Below are 12,369 nucleotides of genomic sequence, written 5' to 3' on the forward strand. Positions count from 1 at the left end.
GAAAATCTATGCAACTGAATGAAAAGCAATAGAACACAAGAAGATCATACTTTTGTGCAAGTTCTGTCCACTGGTCTAACCACTTGCAGCTTGGTATGTCCCTCATACAAGCCTGGACCAAAAACACATAACTCAATCAGTATTTAATAAACTAAATACAGTAATTAGACAAACAGTCAATTTTATAATAATAACTTTTTATTAAACGAATAAGGGTAGTAGGAAGGCAGAGAAAAAGCAAAAACATGTAAAAATCCTGATTTTCTCAGCTGACCTCCATGATTTCCAGTAAGGCCTCAGTGACGGTTTCGAGGGAGGACAGTGCAAAGGTCTCCCTCTCATAAGAGCCTGGTGAGAATGAGCGGTCTCTGTAGCTGGAGCGGAAGGCAATCACAGCGGCTGATTTGACTTTGCTGATGCCAAACAGCAGGTAGAACTTGGGCAGGGAGAACTCAGTCAGACTCAGCCTCAGAACCTGCTTTGTTTCCTCTGTATTCAACACAAAAACATGGTTCTTTTTTCAGGTCACAGTAGCCTACTCGCCTGCACGCCATGCAAACTCATGCATCTAGCTTTATGAAGATACTTCCCATTATTCACTGACCAATAAAGAAGAAAATAAATGAACAAACACTTCCTCACCACTGAAGTTGAGCTGAGAGCAGGTGCAGAGGGAGTGGATAATGTTGATGACCAAACCGTGAGTGGAGGCCCTGAGGGACAGAGGCCCAGTGGCTACTAGCAGGGTTACCACATGGAACAGATAAGGCAAGTGGGCTGCCACATCTAGAGAGTTGTTGAAGGACAACATGAGCATGTAGCGAGCCAAGATGGCAATGTCATCCCACATCAGGTGCTGCTCCAGTGTTGGCGTTGGGGACAGACACGTCTTGTCGATGATCTTACACATCCGCCCAATGACCTACCACAAAGAATAGGTGTAGAATCATTATGTCTAGCATGTCCAATTTAGGTTATGTCTTAGCATCTCATTTGGGTTAAAGGTCAGGATCAAGTCCTTATTCTCTCCGAAGCTTCGGCTCATTGTTTGCTGCATCTGCTTCTAAGCATTTTGTCACCGAGTTCAAGGTGTCACTTATGCTATTATCTGAACGTTGCCTCAGTTGCGTCCTTCAATTAACACCATTATTATTCATTGTTTTTTCTACAGTGGACACATGAATACAGATGTTAGCTAGCCACATAACCTTTTGCAGTTTTTTGTTGCTTATTTTCACCCATTTTTCACAACTGAAAGTTGAAAAAACAAATAAATAAAGCTTGGTCTGTTGGTACAGGGTTATTGATGCAGGTATCAGAATTTGTTATAGAATAAAATAATAACTCACAGGAGCAGAACAGTTACGATAAGAATGAGTGGAAATCTAGTCCCCAATAGTAAAATGTACTGTATTGCATATGAGATCTGATTTATGACATGAAAAACTATCCAATGTTTGCTCAGAGGAAGTCCCATGGGCTCTCCTCATCCTCCTCGTCTCCCCTGCAGACCTTCAGGCTGTGCAACATAGATTCATAAGATGGAATCTCCACGTGAGAAACCGTTTTTAGAAATGTGTTGCCTTTTCCAGCTTAATGCATCTGTACAATAGTACAGTTACTAAGTGCCTGTGAAAGTTGTTGGGTGTAATGCATGCCTTACATCAAACACTTTATTTTCTTCTATTTTTCTAGAAGGGCAGTTTCTGTCATTATCAAGACTTTATGAGCATAAAGAAAAAAGAAAAAAGAAAACAGAGAAGAGCACATCCTCACACCACACCCGATCTCTAAGAAGCTACGGTATTAAAGACGACTTCCACAGGGGTTAACTGGAAAAAGTTTACTGGGGGCATTACTCATGATATTCAATCAGATTGTGAATGTCTATGTTCTCCGTAGAAGACTGTGGAAATGTCATTGAAAGCCACTTCCTCCTGCTGCTTTTTAAAATTTCAAGCGATCAAACGATTATTTAAAGAAAATGGTAGAAAAGCTTTATCCTTACACAACCACAAACGTACATTAAGGCCTTATAAGATGTATCTCCTTGCGTAAGCTAATAATAACTTCTCAAAAATTTTGAACTCAAGTAAAATTTTGTACAAGTAAAATCATGGTTTTATAGGAGTGCTTAACCAGAGCCAATAAAGGCAACACTAAAGAGGAAATGCAAACTTAATAATAAATGTATCACTAGTAAACTAATAATACTAATCATGACCCTTAATAATCATTTTGGTTATGAAGCTGACATACTGGACTATACAGCTATTCTAACCAGTTAGAAAATGGCATTTATTCAAGTTTTGGGAGACAAAGAGTTCAAGAACAGCAAACAAGAAGCCATTGTGTCCAGTAGGCTGTACTGCCATGACATCATGCTGTAACTCTACAGATAACACCAGGATAAAGACTCAAGTAAGACGTCTAATAGCTATGTACAATGCTCAATTTTATATATCGTTTTTCAAATTCAGTACAATACTTTAGTAAGACCAAACTGACCTGCAGAGAAAAACAATACTACAACTCAAAGATCAATTTTTTCTTAGTCAACAGTCTTCACAATGGCCACTATTGAGTGCAGTGATGGTGTCTGCTATAATCGGAGCCAGGGGGCCTTGGGTTTTCTTTTGTGTCTGCCTGTGTATATTGTGTTTGTTTATCCAAACAGCAGCTTGGATTTGGAACAACAGCACACAGATAATGGATAGTGATTAGATGAGTTTGTCTCTTTAGCTTCTACAAATCAAGAGTGAATCCCAGCTGGATTTATTTCTTCCATCAGTATGTAAGTAATTATTAACTGACTTTAACATTTAAATATATTTTATATTTTAGGTTTCTGTGTAGGAGTAGGAGTATGCCCTTGACCACCAAAATCTAATGATTTTTTCCTGAAGTCTAAAGACTTTGGCCAAATTTGTAGAGATTTCTTTGAGATGTAAAGAGAAAAAAATTAAGAATTTAAGGGACACTGTCACTGTAACCTTTGACCACCAAAGATTTGATGTTAAAAACTGTGGGACAATTATTGTAGGGTCTTTACAATTTAACGCACCATGAGGCAACTGTTGTTGTGATTTGATTATATAAATAAACTTGAACTGAACTGAATTGGGACTTGATAGACAACCCAAAGATGCAAGTCATGTGGCCACTGTGGTTATCAGTGTGGAAACATAACAAAGGCAAAAAATTGTCAGCTGCCTTGGCTCATGTCCATGTGCATTTCTGCTTTTAGGCCACATGATGTGGTGGCTTTTTGTTGATTTGTTTTTCTGTCCTGAACTACAGGCTCTCTGTTTCGACTGATCAGTAGCTGGCAGAGAAATTTTGCTCTTTACGCACAGCTGTTCTTCTAAATGAAAACTGTAGCACACATAGCTAGAACGTAGAGTATGAGATCCAGTTGCAGCACAGAAGCACGTTTTAAACTTGCAGCCTGAAAGCATTAATCATTAATCCATAATTTAAACATAGTATATCCTTTATTAACCATGACCAAATGAGCTGACCTGGACCAAGTAGAAGTGAGTCTATTAAGAAGTGTTAACACCAGGTCAGGGTTTGTGTGTGTCGGTCTATGTGTAAATATCTATATCTAGAAGGTTTGATGTTAAATTTGTGGGCCAGTACATGATAGGGTACTGCTATCATGCCCTGGCCCCGTTGTGCCATATCTACTGTCTGTAGTTTCAAGACAGTGGGTAGCTGGCTCAGTTGATGTGCATAAGGCTAATAATGCTATATATTGATATATATCTGCCACGCATTGTGATATATTGCATAACACAATGCAGCATACACAGATAATAAAAGCACAGTGCTCAGAAACAGAAGAGTTTGACAAATGGCAGGAAAGTGCATTGCAGTTCCCCAAGTGGAAGAATATATAAGCTCTCTTTCTGATGGACGTTTATTGTTTTATATTTTTCCAGAACTCTTTCAATATTCTTTGTAACAGATGTGAATCAGCACAGAAATGCCCCTAGTGGGAACAGTATGTAATTACTGAATTTCTCCTTTTCACCTGATTTTGATATTTGGCAATGAAGGAAAGTTCTGTAAAGAAAAGTAATTACTTTATGAAAATAAAGTATTTCGTCCACTTCTTATGTATATTAAAATGTATAGGATAATGAGCATATGTGTTTGTATGAAATATAATGTAGGATTTGTCCTGTTTAACATAATGCGATGGTTTTTACAACCGCTTTAATTGATCAGTTGTTTACTCAAACAACCTGCTCTGCTCATTTAACAGAACCCCAAGTCACTTTCCATCATCAATACCATTAAATCCTCTCCACGAGTTGCAACATGATTCAACATGATTATTTTCTGTGTGTATTAGTTGCCAATGTGCTCTCACCTTGTTGGAGACCAATTTGACATTTCCTGAGGCTAGAGCCACTGCAGTATCAGCCATAACCTCTGCTTTGATGGAACCCAGGCCTCCTGTGGCACTGGTCTTAATAAAGCTGTCTAAGACCACATCCAGCAGGTCTGTTATCTGAAGGTGAGATGGTTAGAAGGCCAGAATCCAAGAGACACATGTACTTATTTAGCTGCTGAGGGGCTGGGTAAACTTACCTGGCCAAGGCTGCCCCAGATCTTAGCCTGGATAGAGGGATACATCTGTTTTTCATTTATTGTCATGGTGATGAGTTTGTCCAAAATGGCAGTGACCCGCTGGCGCTTGGCATCGTCATTGTGCTTACAGAAGCGGACCAGGTTGAGCAGCCAGGGTGTCATGTACTCCAAGCAGAGATGCTTCAGCTCGATGCCTGCAAGAGAACAGCAGCACTTAGAGCTTACGGTTTATTTTAATGTTAAGAATATATCACTATATTGCCAAAAATATTCAATGGTCCTGTCTTCAAACACTTATGAACTTAAGTTTATTTATTAAGCACTTTTCACAGATAGCAGGTAACAACAGGCTAAATAAACAAGAATATTAGGTGCCAAAATAGACAATACAAAATATTTAATAAAATACAGCAAAGTTAACAGGTGGCTTTAAAATAAATTAATCAATTTAAATAAGTAAATAAATAAATACATTTCTGAACAGAAAGCCGGATTAAACAGAAATGTTTTTTTTTTAAAGAATCAGCAGAGTCAACCAAACACAGTTGTGGTGGTACACTGATCCACAGCCTTGGTGCCACAGGCTGAAAGGCTCTGTATGGGGAACAACCAACCGACTCGGAGTCTGTGAACGTGGACAACGAGCAGCAGTGTATTTTGTAAGAAGCTGAGATAAATAATCTGGGGCCTGGCCAATTGGTGCTCTGTATGCTAAAACAAGAATTTTAAAATGAATTCTAAAATCTATTTGCAAGCCAATGTAGAGAACATAAAACAGGAGTAATGTGAGCACGCTTGCTAGAACGTGTTAGCAGTCTGGGTGAAGCACTTTGTATAGCTTGGAGGTGAAAAAGGGATGATTTGTCCAAGCTGGTAAACAGAGCATTACACTAAATGCGATGACACAAACGCAGTTCAGCTGAGGAGACCATATGTTGCAATTTAGAAATGTACCTTAAATGAAAGAAACAGGAACCAGACAAAGGTTTTACATGCAACTCAAATATTACTCCAAGGACAGAAAGAAGCAAGAACCTGACTGACTTCAGAATGTAGTTCAAGAGGAGCTGCAATCACGGTCTCAGTCTTGTTGGTGTTTAAAACAAGGTAACAGATAGAGAGCCAATCTGAGTTAAGTAGTGGATTAGGGTGGACAACCTATCCAGTAGATGAGTCTTAAAAGACATGACAGCTTATCCATTGTATGCTAATGACAGCTGAATATGTCACTGGCATACAATGGATAAGAAATGTCACTAAAAGACTAAATAAGCTAAAGAAAGCATGTAGAAAGAAAATAATAATGGACTCAAAACTGAACCCTGTGGAACCCCGCAGGTCAGGAAGGAAATGTTAGAGGAGAACTTGTCTGTTCTAACAAAGAAGGTCCTATCAGATAAGTATGAAGAAAACCATTCTGGCTTTCTTTCTCTGGCAGAGCCATATACACCAGCTAAAGCTTTAAGCCTATTAAGTAGGAATTTGTTTCCAATGGTATCAAAGGCTGCGCTATGACCAAACAAAATGATCACAGAACAATTCCCTGCATCAGAAGCCATTAGAAGATCATTACAGACCTTCAAAGGAGCGGTCTCAGTGGAACGCTGCCTCTGAAAGCCCGACTGAAAAGGGTAAAAATATGTCATCTGCACAGTAAAGATCAGAACTGATTTTCTACTATTTTTTCTAGTAATTTGCTTATAAATGGCCTATTGAAATAGGCTTAAAATAATTACTAGTAGAGCTGGATTCAAGATCATGTTAGAATAGGAAGGTCCATCCCCAAACCAGACTGTTCCCACAAAGTTGTGAGCATGAAAATGCCCTAAATGTCTTCGTATGCTGAATCAATGAAATGAAGCTCACAAATGAAGAGTTGCTTTTACTGGAACTAGGGGCCTGAGCACAGTTCTTGAAAAACAACAACACCACAATCAACGTCCACCAAACTTAATACTTGGCACAGTGCAATCAGTATCTTTCTCCTGGGAGCTGCCAAACCGATATTCGTCAATTGGATTGCCAATACAAGTGTTTACTGCTCTAGAGTCCAGTGGCTGTGTGATTTACACCACTGCATCCAAAGCTTTGCCTTATACTTGGTGATGTAAGGCTTGGATGCAGCTGCTCTGCCATGAAAACCTATTCCATGAAGCTTTTTGTGCAAAGTCTTGAGCTAATTTGAAGGCTTCATGAAGTTTGGAGGTATGTAGCGATTGACCATACAGAAAGTTGGCGACCTTTGTGCACTGTGCACTTCAGCATCTACGTAAAATCATAAACCATATTGTCATTCCCAAACGCTCCCCTCCCCACCACAGTTATGTAAAAAAAGAAACAAAAACCTTAAAACTTTATGCATTTCAGTGAGGTGAGCTGGTGGCGGTATGAGTACAATGTATCTATTCCCATTTAGAGAGGTAACATCTTTGAATAATAAACTGACGCAGTTTCATGACTGAGTGTATGTGAGAGCTTATGTATGGTAACCAGTACGATGGTAAGCAGACTTACTAGACTTGCTGAAGCCTGAGATGCACTCCTCCAGAAACTCCAGAGTCAGATGAGGTTCGTTGGCTGCCAGAGTTTTGCTGATGGAAACTATAAAGAGCGTATTGTTGGCTGGGATGCAGAGACCTGATGTCTCCAGCAGCTGGCCCTCTATCTTCAGATTAAAGGTGCAGGTCAAAGCACACAATAGGTTGTAAGCTGCAGATCTGGATATGAAACAGATAAGTCAGTGTAAAAACAGTTTTAGTCTTTACTTTTACAGGTTTGAGTTGAAAAACATAGGTGTTGTAAATGAGTAGATCAAAAGTTTTATTTCAGGTCGGTGAAGCTCAACTGAAAACTGGAAAGACAATAAGATGTGCTAAAATGTTCGAGTTTTTCCTTTGAAACTGAACCACTTGCATTGGATCAAAAATATTTAGGCTCATGTTCAAAGTGTACATTACTGCGCAAAAGTCTTGAGCCATCCCTCATTTCTTTACATTTTGCTAGGTAAATGGGAAATAGATGCAGTGAGCTAGTGAGTAAAATACAGGCAAAACAGTGTTTTGGTCCACCCATATTTTTTTTAACAAAACAACTTTTAGGGAAGCTTTCTTGTAATTTCTTCAAGTAGTCTTCAGGAATACTTTTCTGATGTACAAGGACTAGACTAAAAGTAAGTATTTAAGTAAAAAAAGGTGCCATTAAGAAGACATTAAGAAAGCCCAGAAAGCGATTGCTCATGTCTGGTTCTTTCAAGGAAAACAAAGAAATGAGGGGTGGTTGAACTAAACCTTTAAACACAGTGTATAAAAAATGAATGTATCGCTAATCCAGTTAACTGCTGGTTTCTGAAATTTGACTTTGAAGCATTGAGTTTTTTGACCACTGCTATAGTTTTTGCTTTGTATTAGTTTTATAATCTAATTTTCATCTACATGGGGCTATAATTTATGATGTAAATACAATGTATTCATACATTGTAGTACCTTCAAATTTATGTTTTCATAGACATGTGAGCAATAGGGTTGTTTTATCAAACATTTATACAAGCAGGAGTCACTAAGTTTAAGGTGCTTCTGCATTAGGTTTACTTCCAGCAACCTTTATACAAAGTCTAAACTTTAAACCTAAAGTATGCTCAAATATTCATGTGTCACTGGTTCCGAAGCAAAAAATCTCAGTTATATTTTAAATTAAACACATTCTTTGTTATTTTTACAGACCTACTTTATTCCCCATAAAGCCAAAGAATTTGGCCTAGAATAACAAAACAATGACCCTACAGGACAGACCTGAGGCTGGGGTCAGAACTGCCCAGGTTGAGAAGAGCAATGTTGAGGAGAGTGCCAGGCACATCTTTTGGTCGGATTTTAGTGTGCTGAGGGATGGAGTCAGGCTGCGACAACTCCCAGCGTGTCCGGATATGGATGATAGACTGAACTATGGCATCACACTCCTGGTGCATGAAAGTGAGGGGTGTGCCCTGGTTGGCCATGGTGAGGGTGAACTGACTCTCATCCACAAGGCAAATTTCCTCAATCTCGGAGGCATAATATACATCGTTGAGGAAGACAGGCTGGCCAAGGACGCGGGTGCGCTCAGCTGAGGTCACCTGAACGGCTGTTGAACCCACCTGGTCAAGAAGAAAATAAAGATGGTTAAAGATACACCTCTGTTACGATTTTAGTGATTTAATATGTTTATTTAGTGGTAATATTTCTATGTTGCTCATTTTTAGTGCAAGTTCACTGGCTGAAACCTTACCTTAATTGAGACCTTGGTATCTTTGTGGGCCAGTTTGAGGGCATTGTGGAACACTTTAAGGTCTTCCTCCAGTATCAGTGTGGCTGCAGGCAGCTTCTGTTGGTCAGGTTCAATGTGCTCTGCCAACTTAGCTGGAGAATCAATGAACTGGAGCCGCTTGCTCCCTTTTAGGCCTGTCAGCAGCCGCTCATGATACTTGGTGTACTCTCTTACCCAAGTGTTGCAGTTGTAGACATAAACAGCTGCCACATTCTCATATGCAAAGCCAGGAAAGACAACAAACCACTTAGAGAGGAAGTCAGTCTTGAAACGATTGCTGGGTCCAACATGTGTTAAGTCTACCACTATCTCATAGGGCTTAGCATAGTAGGGTTTGAGGGTGAGAAGGACATGGTAGATGAGCAGGTCACCATTGATCTGGCCCGTTTTGAACCTAAAGAAAAGGGGGGAAAAATTCATTATGGTTAAATACGAAATAGTTTTATTTTTTAGATCAGTTGTATAAATGTGAGGCTTAAATTGTTCATTGCATTCTATGTGGTTGAACTCTGAAAAGCTTCATTTCTGAAAAAGATTGCTTCTTTTTGTCTGTCCTTTTTTGTAAGAGCCCTGCAAGCCTCTGTGGTATCAAACCCAAGGCTCTGAAATAATCACACCCTCTGCAAAAAAACAAACAAACCAAAAGACAAAAAAAAACCCAGCAGAAAGAGGGGTCAGGAAGTGACTTCAGACCATCTCAACAGTCAGTTTGCAGCAGGTGTCACGTGCCATTTCTTCCCCAAGACCTCCATAGGACTACTTCAGGTAAGAATTTGTCATGCAGCATCTTTGAATCATATTAAAAGCACAAAAGTCAAGCATTTCCTTTAAAAAAAATTTAACTAGAACTGTTCAAACAACCTTCTGATCATGAGCTCTTGTAGTGGCATTCTGGAATAACGTTCTACATTTTTTTTCAGCTTTACTTTTTCTAAAACAGTTTCTGAATTTCAGAGATGATGGAAGGTGCAAAAACTCTTTGGCTGTTTCTCCTGCTCAACCACCTGCCACTCTGCCCTGTCGGTGCTGACGCAGTCCTTTCAACAACTCAAATATATTCACAAGACTATTCACAAGACCAAAGAAGCAGCCCCACACTTGCTGTGAGTACTACCCTCAGAACAAGTGAAGACAAAAACTCCATCAATGGCACTCGTGGTGACTGCTTGGTTGACACTGAGATGGGTCTGATTGCTATAAGTTCAGCTGGAGGTCTCATTGTGTGCTTGCTGGCTGCTACTGTGGTACTGGCATGCCAGGTCTGCAGCCTTCAGCGCCAGGTTTATGGCCCTCGCACCTCACGGTCCAACATGGACTTAGTAAGCAGTACAGGCTACTGGGGCACAGACCAACCAGAGATTGCAGGCCTGGTTGGACCATATGATGCCAGTGTCATGCTTGAGGAGGTGAAAGAAGACAAGACTGAGGAAGAGAGGCAGGCTGAAACAAAAGGGACAATGGAGGACGATGGGGCAGGACTCAAGGAAGGGGCAATGGCAATAGCGTTTAATCCTGAGGACGATCAAAGTCATATGCACAGCTCCAACTTCAAGGACTCCTGTTTGGAGATTCCCAGGGATTTAGAAGACATGCCCCTTGTTGTGTAAGGAGGTAACCCTACTTCAGTAAATCCAGTCACATACACAACTAATCAGTTTAGCTGATTTAAAATATATTAACTTGGCTTGTTTCAATCACATCCTTTCCAACAGAGATGCACCAATTGTTAAATCATGGGCAAATATAAAATAAAATAAACGAATTATATTAATGGAGATTTTTTTTAATTTTTATTTTGCTCTTTTTTTGGACAGAAATAAATAACTTTGAAAGTCTTTCAAACGCATTCATGAAACGGACACAAGGAAAGAAAAAGCTATAATAGAGTGGTGACTGTTTTCTTATTTGCTGAAGGCAGTCAACAAAGTGAGAATGGAAATTTGGTAAATAAACTGATAATTTTGTTGTTGCATCACTATTCCTGTTTATTTTCATCTTGTTAAATGTAGGGCATCATATGCAATTTACTACATTAGTGCTGACAGAATAAAGAGCTTTGGGTGCACACACCAAAAAGCATAGTTTTTGCTTAGATAAGGATACTTTTAACATGTTACATAGTTCTATATCTCGTAGTAAATCTTTAAAGCCTGGTCCTGAGTGTTCAATTAAAACAGAAAGAAAGAACGAAAGAAAGAAAGACATCATAACTTTTAAACACATAACATAGCACGGTCCATATTTGTTGTGCGCATGATTTGCATCAGTAACATAACATAGCATAATAACTTACATAATGAACAAAAAGCAGATTAACAAAAACAAGGTCAACATACATTCACAGTTTTGAAGAGATAATGGGCTAAATTGATAATAGAAATGCTGGAAACTTAACTCTGAATCTGTTTCAGCTATGTCTAATCTTTTAAATGAATTTTCAACAATTTAATTATTGGTTATAACTTAAATACTTGTAATATTTGCCAGTTTTTAAATAAATTGACCTTTGTATTGGTGTCAGTGTTTCATGAGTCAAATCAATATTTGTCAATTATGAGCCCTATACACACACACACAGACAGAGAAAGTTGTGGTCAAAAGTTTCCATACACTCGTCATGGACATTTTGAGCTTTAAATTATTTCTTTCCATTGTTGTTTTCCCTGGTCGACTGAGTCTCATCAATATACCTTCAAGGACTAAAAGAAAAACACACAAAAAACAACCAAGAACTGGATGTACTGTAGAATTTATTTTGGATTTCATAATCATACATGACCAAAAATGTGCACACAAGTTCAAATATATATATACACACCCCCCACTAATATTTGGCTACATGTTCCTTAGTTGCACCTAGACCAGATGCTTTTGGTAGCCATTAACAAGTGACAATTTGGGTGTTTTTCAAGAGCTTGGCAAAGTGGTGACACATCCAAATAACTTTTGTAAAACAGTTTCAACAGATATCAACTTCTTGAAATCTGCACATCTGTACAAAGGCTCCAAGAGATCTTACCAGCTTTGGAAAATCAATAGTTTCTTGGACTCGTAGAGTATTGGTCAATGAAATAAGTACTATCAAGCTATTTCTTCTATGCTGACAAATACAAACTATGTCTTGTTAAAAGACAACACTTTGAGCTTGAATATATACTTTTGACCCTGTGTGGATTAGAGAAAATCCAAAATGTATTTGTGCAATGGCAATTATTATTCTTAAAATTTTTAAAGATCTATACTATATAATCATTCGACAACAAAACAGGCCACAACAGTGACTACTTATAGAACTGTTATTCTGCTTGATTAAATAACATGTACAAGCCACACACCTGTCAGTAACCCAGAAAAAACCCTACCCATTCCTGTTATGATACAGTTCTGATTAAAAGTTGTTCTAAACTTCTAAACTGTATTGAACTGTATTGTACTTGAAAAATGGCAAAAAATATCATATTTTGCATGGTT

General features: G+C 38.7%; 2 protein-coding genes across 8 annotated transcripts in view; one reads left to right on the forward strand and one right to left on the reverse strand.

Moving 5' to 3' along the window:
- The window catches only part of nf1a (neurofibromin 1a), a 136,712-nt gene that overhangs the window by 16,588 nt on the left and 107,755 nt on the right, over positions 1–12,369 (reverse strand). For all 4 annotated transcript variants that reach the window (XM_086260646.1, XM_086260645.1, XM_086260647.1 and 1 more), the window contains 8 exons: positions 8,860–9,292; positions 8,388–8,728; positions 7,114–7,316; positions 4,600–4,793; positions 4,379–4,519; positions 643–922; positions 275–489; positions 51–112 (listed from right to left, as the gene is read on the reverse strand). In XM_086260646.1, coding sequence (XP_086116772.1) covers positions 51–112; positions 275–489; positions 643–922; positions 4,379–4,519; positions 4,600–4,793; positions 7,114–7,316; positions 8,388–8,728; positions 8,860–9,292 — 1,869 coding nt within the window. The remainder of the gene's footprint in view (positions 1–50; positions 113–274; positions 490–642; positions 923–4,378; positions 4,520–4,599; positions 4,794–7,113; positions 7,317–8,387; positions 8,729–8,859; positions 9,293–12,369) is intronic.
- Positions 2,651–12,320, forward strand: LOC147313912 (uncharacterized). 4 transcript variants are annotated; one of them, XM_086260654.1, is made up of 3 exons: positions 2,651–2,794; positions 9,465–9,663; positions 9,819–12,320. In XM_086260654.1, exon 3 carries the CDS (start codon positions 9,855–9,857, stop codon positions 10,503–10,505), a length of 651 nt encoding a protein of 216 aa, XP_086116780.1. In that variant the 5' UTR covers positions 2,651–2,794; positions 9,465–9,663; positions 9,819–9,854; the 3' UTR covers positions 10,506–12,320. The 4 variants fall into 4 exon arrangements, with proteins under 4 accessions (XP_086116780.1, XP_086116779.1, XP_086116778.1 ...); XM_086260653.1 differs by having other exon boundaries at positions 9,839–12,320; XM_086260652.1 differs by having other exon boundaries at positions 9,853–12,318.

The sequence above is a fragment of the Aulonocara sp. 'chitande type north' Nkhata Bay genome, linkage group LG14 (genome assembly GCF_057382095.1).
Source record: "Aulonocara sp. 'chitande type north' Nkhata Bay isolate Kocher_YH1m ecotype deep benthic linkage group LG14, A_spYH_male_GT1.1, whole genome shotgun sequence".
Classification (NCBI taxonomy): domain Eukaryota; kingdom Metazoa; phylum Chordata; class Actinopteri; order Cichliformes; family Cichlidae; genus Aulonocara; species Aulonocara sp. 'chitande type north' Nkhata Bay.

What these genes read in the sequence shown, in the direction of transcription:
- LOC147313912 (XM_086260654.1), top strand. Translation starts at nt 9,855, where the DNA reads ATGATGGAAGGTGCAAAAACTCTTTGGCTGTTTCTCCTGCTCAACCAC.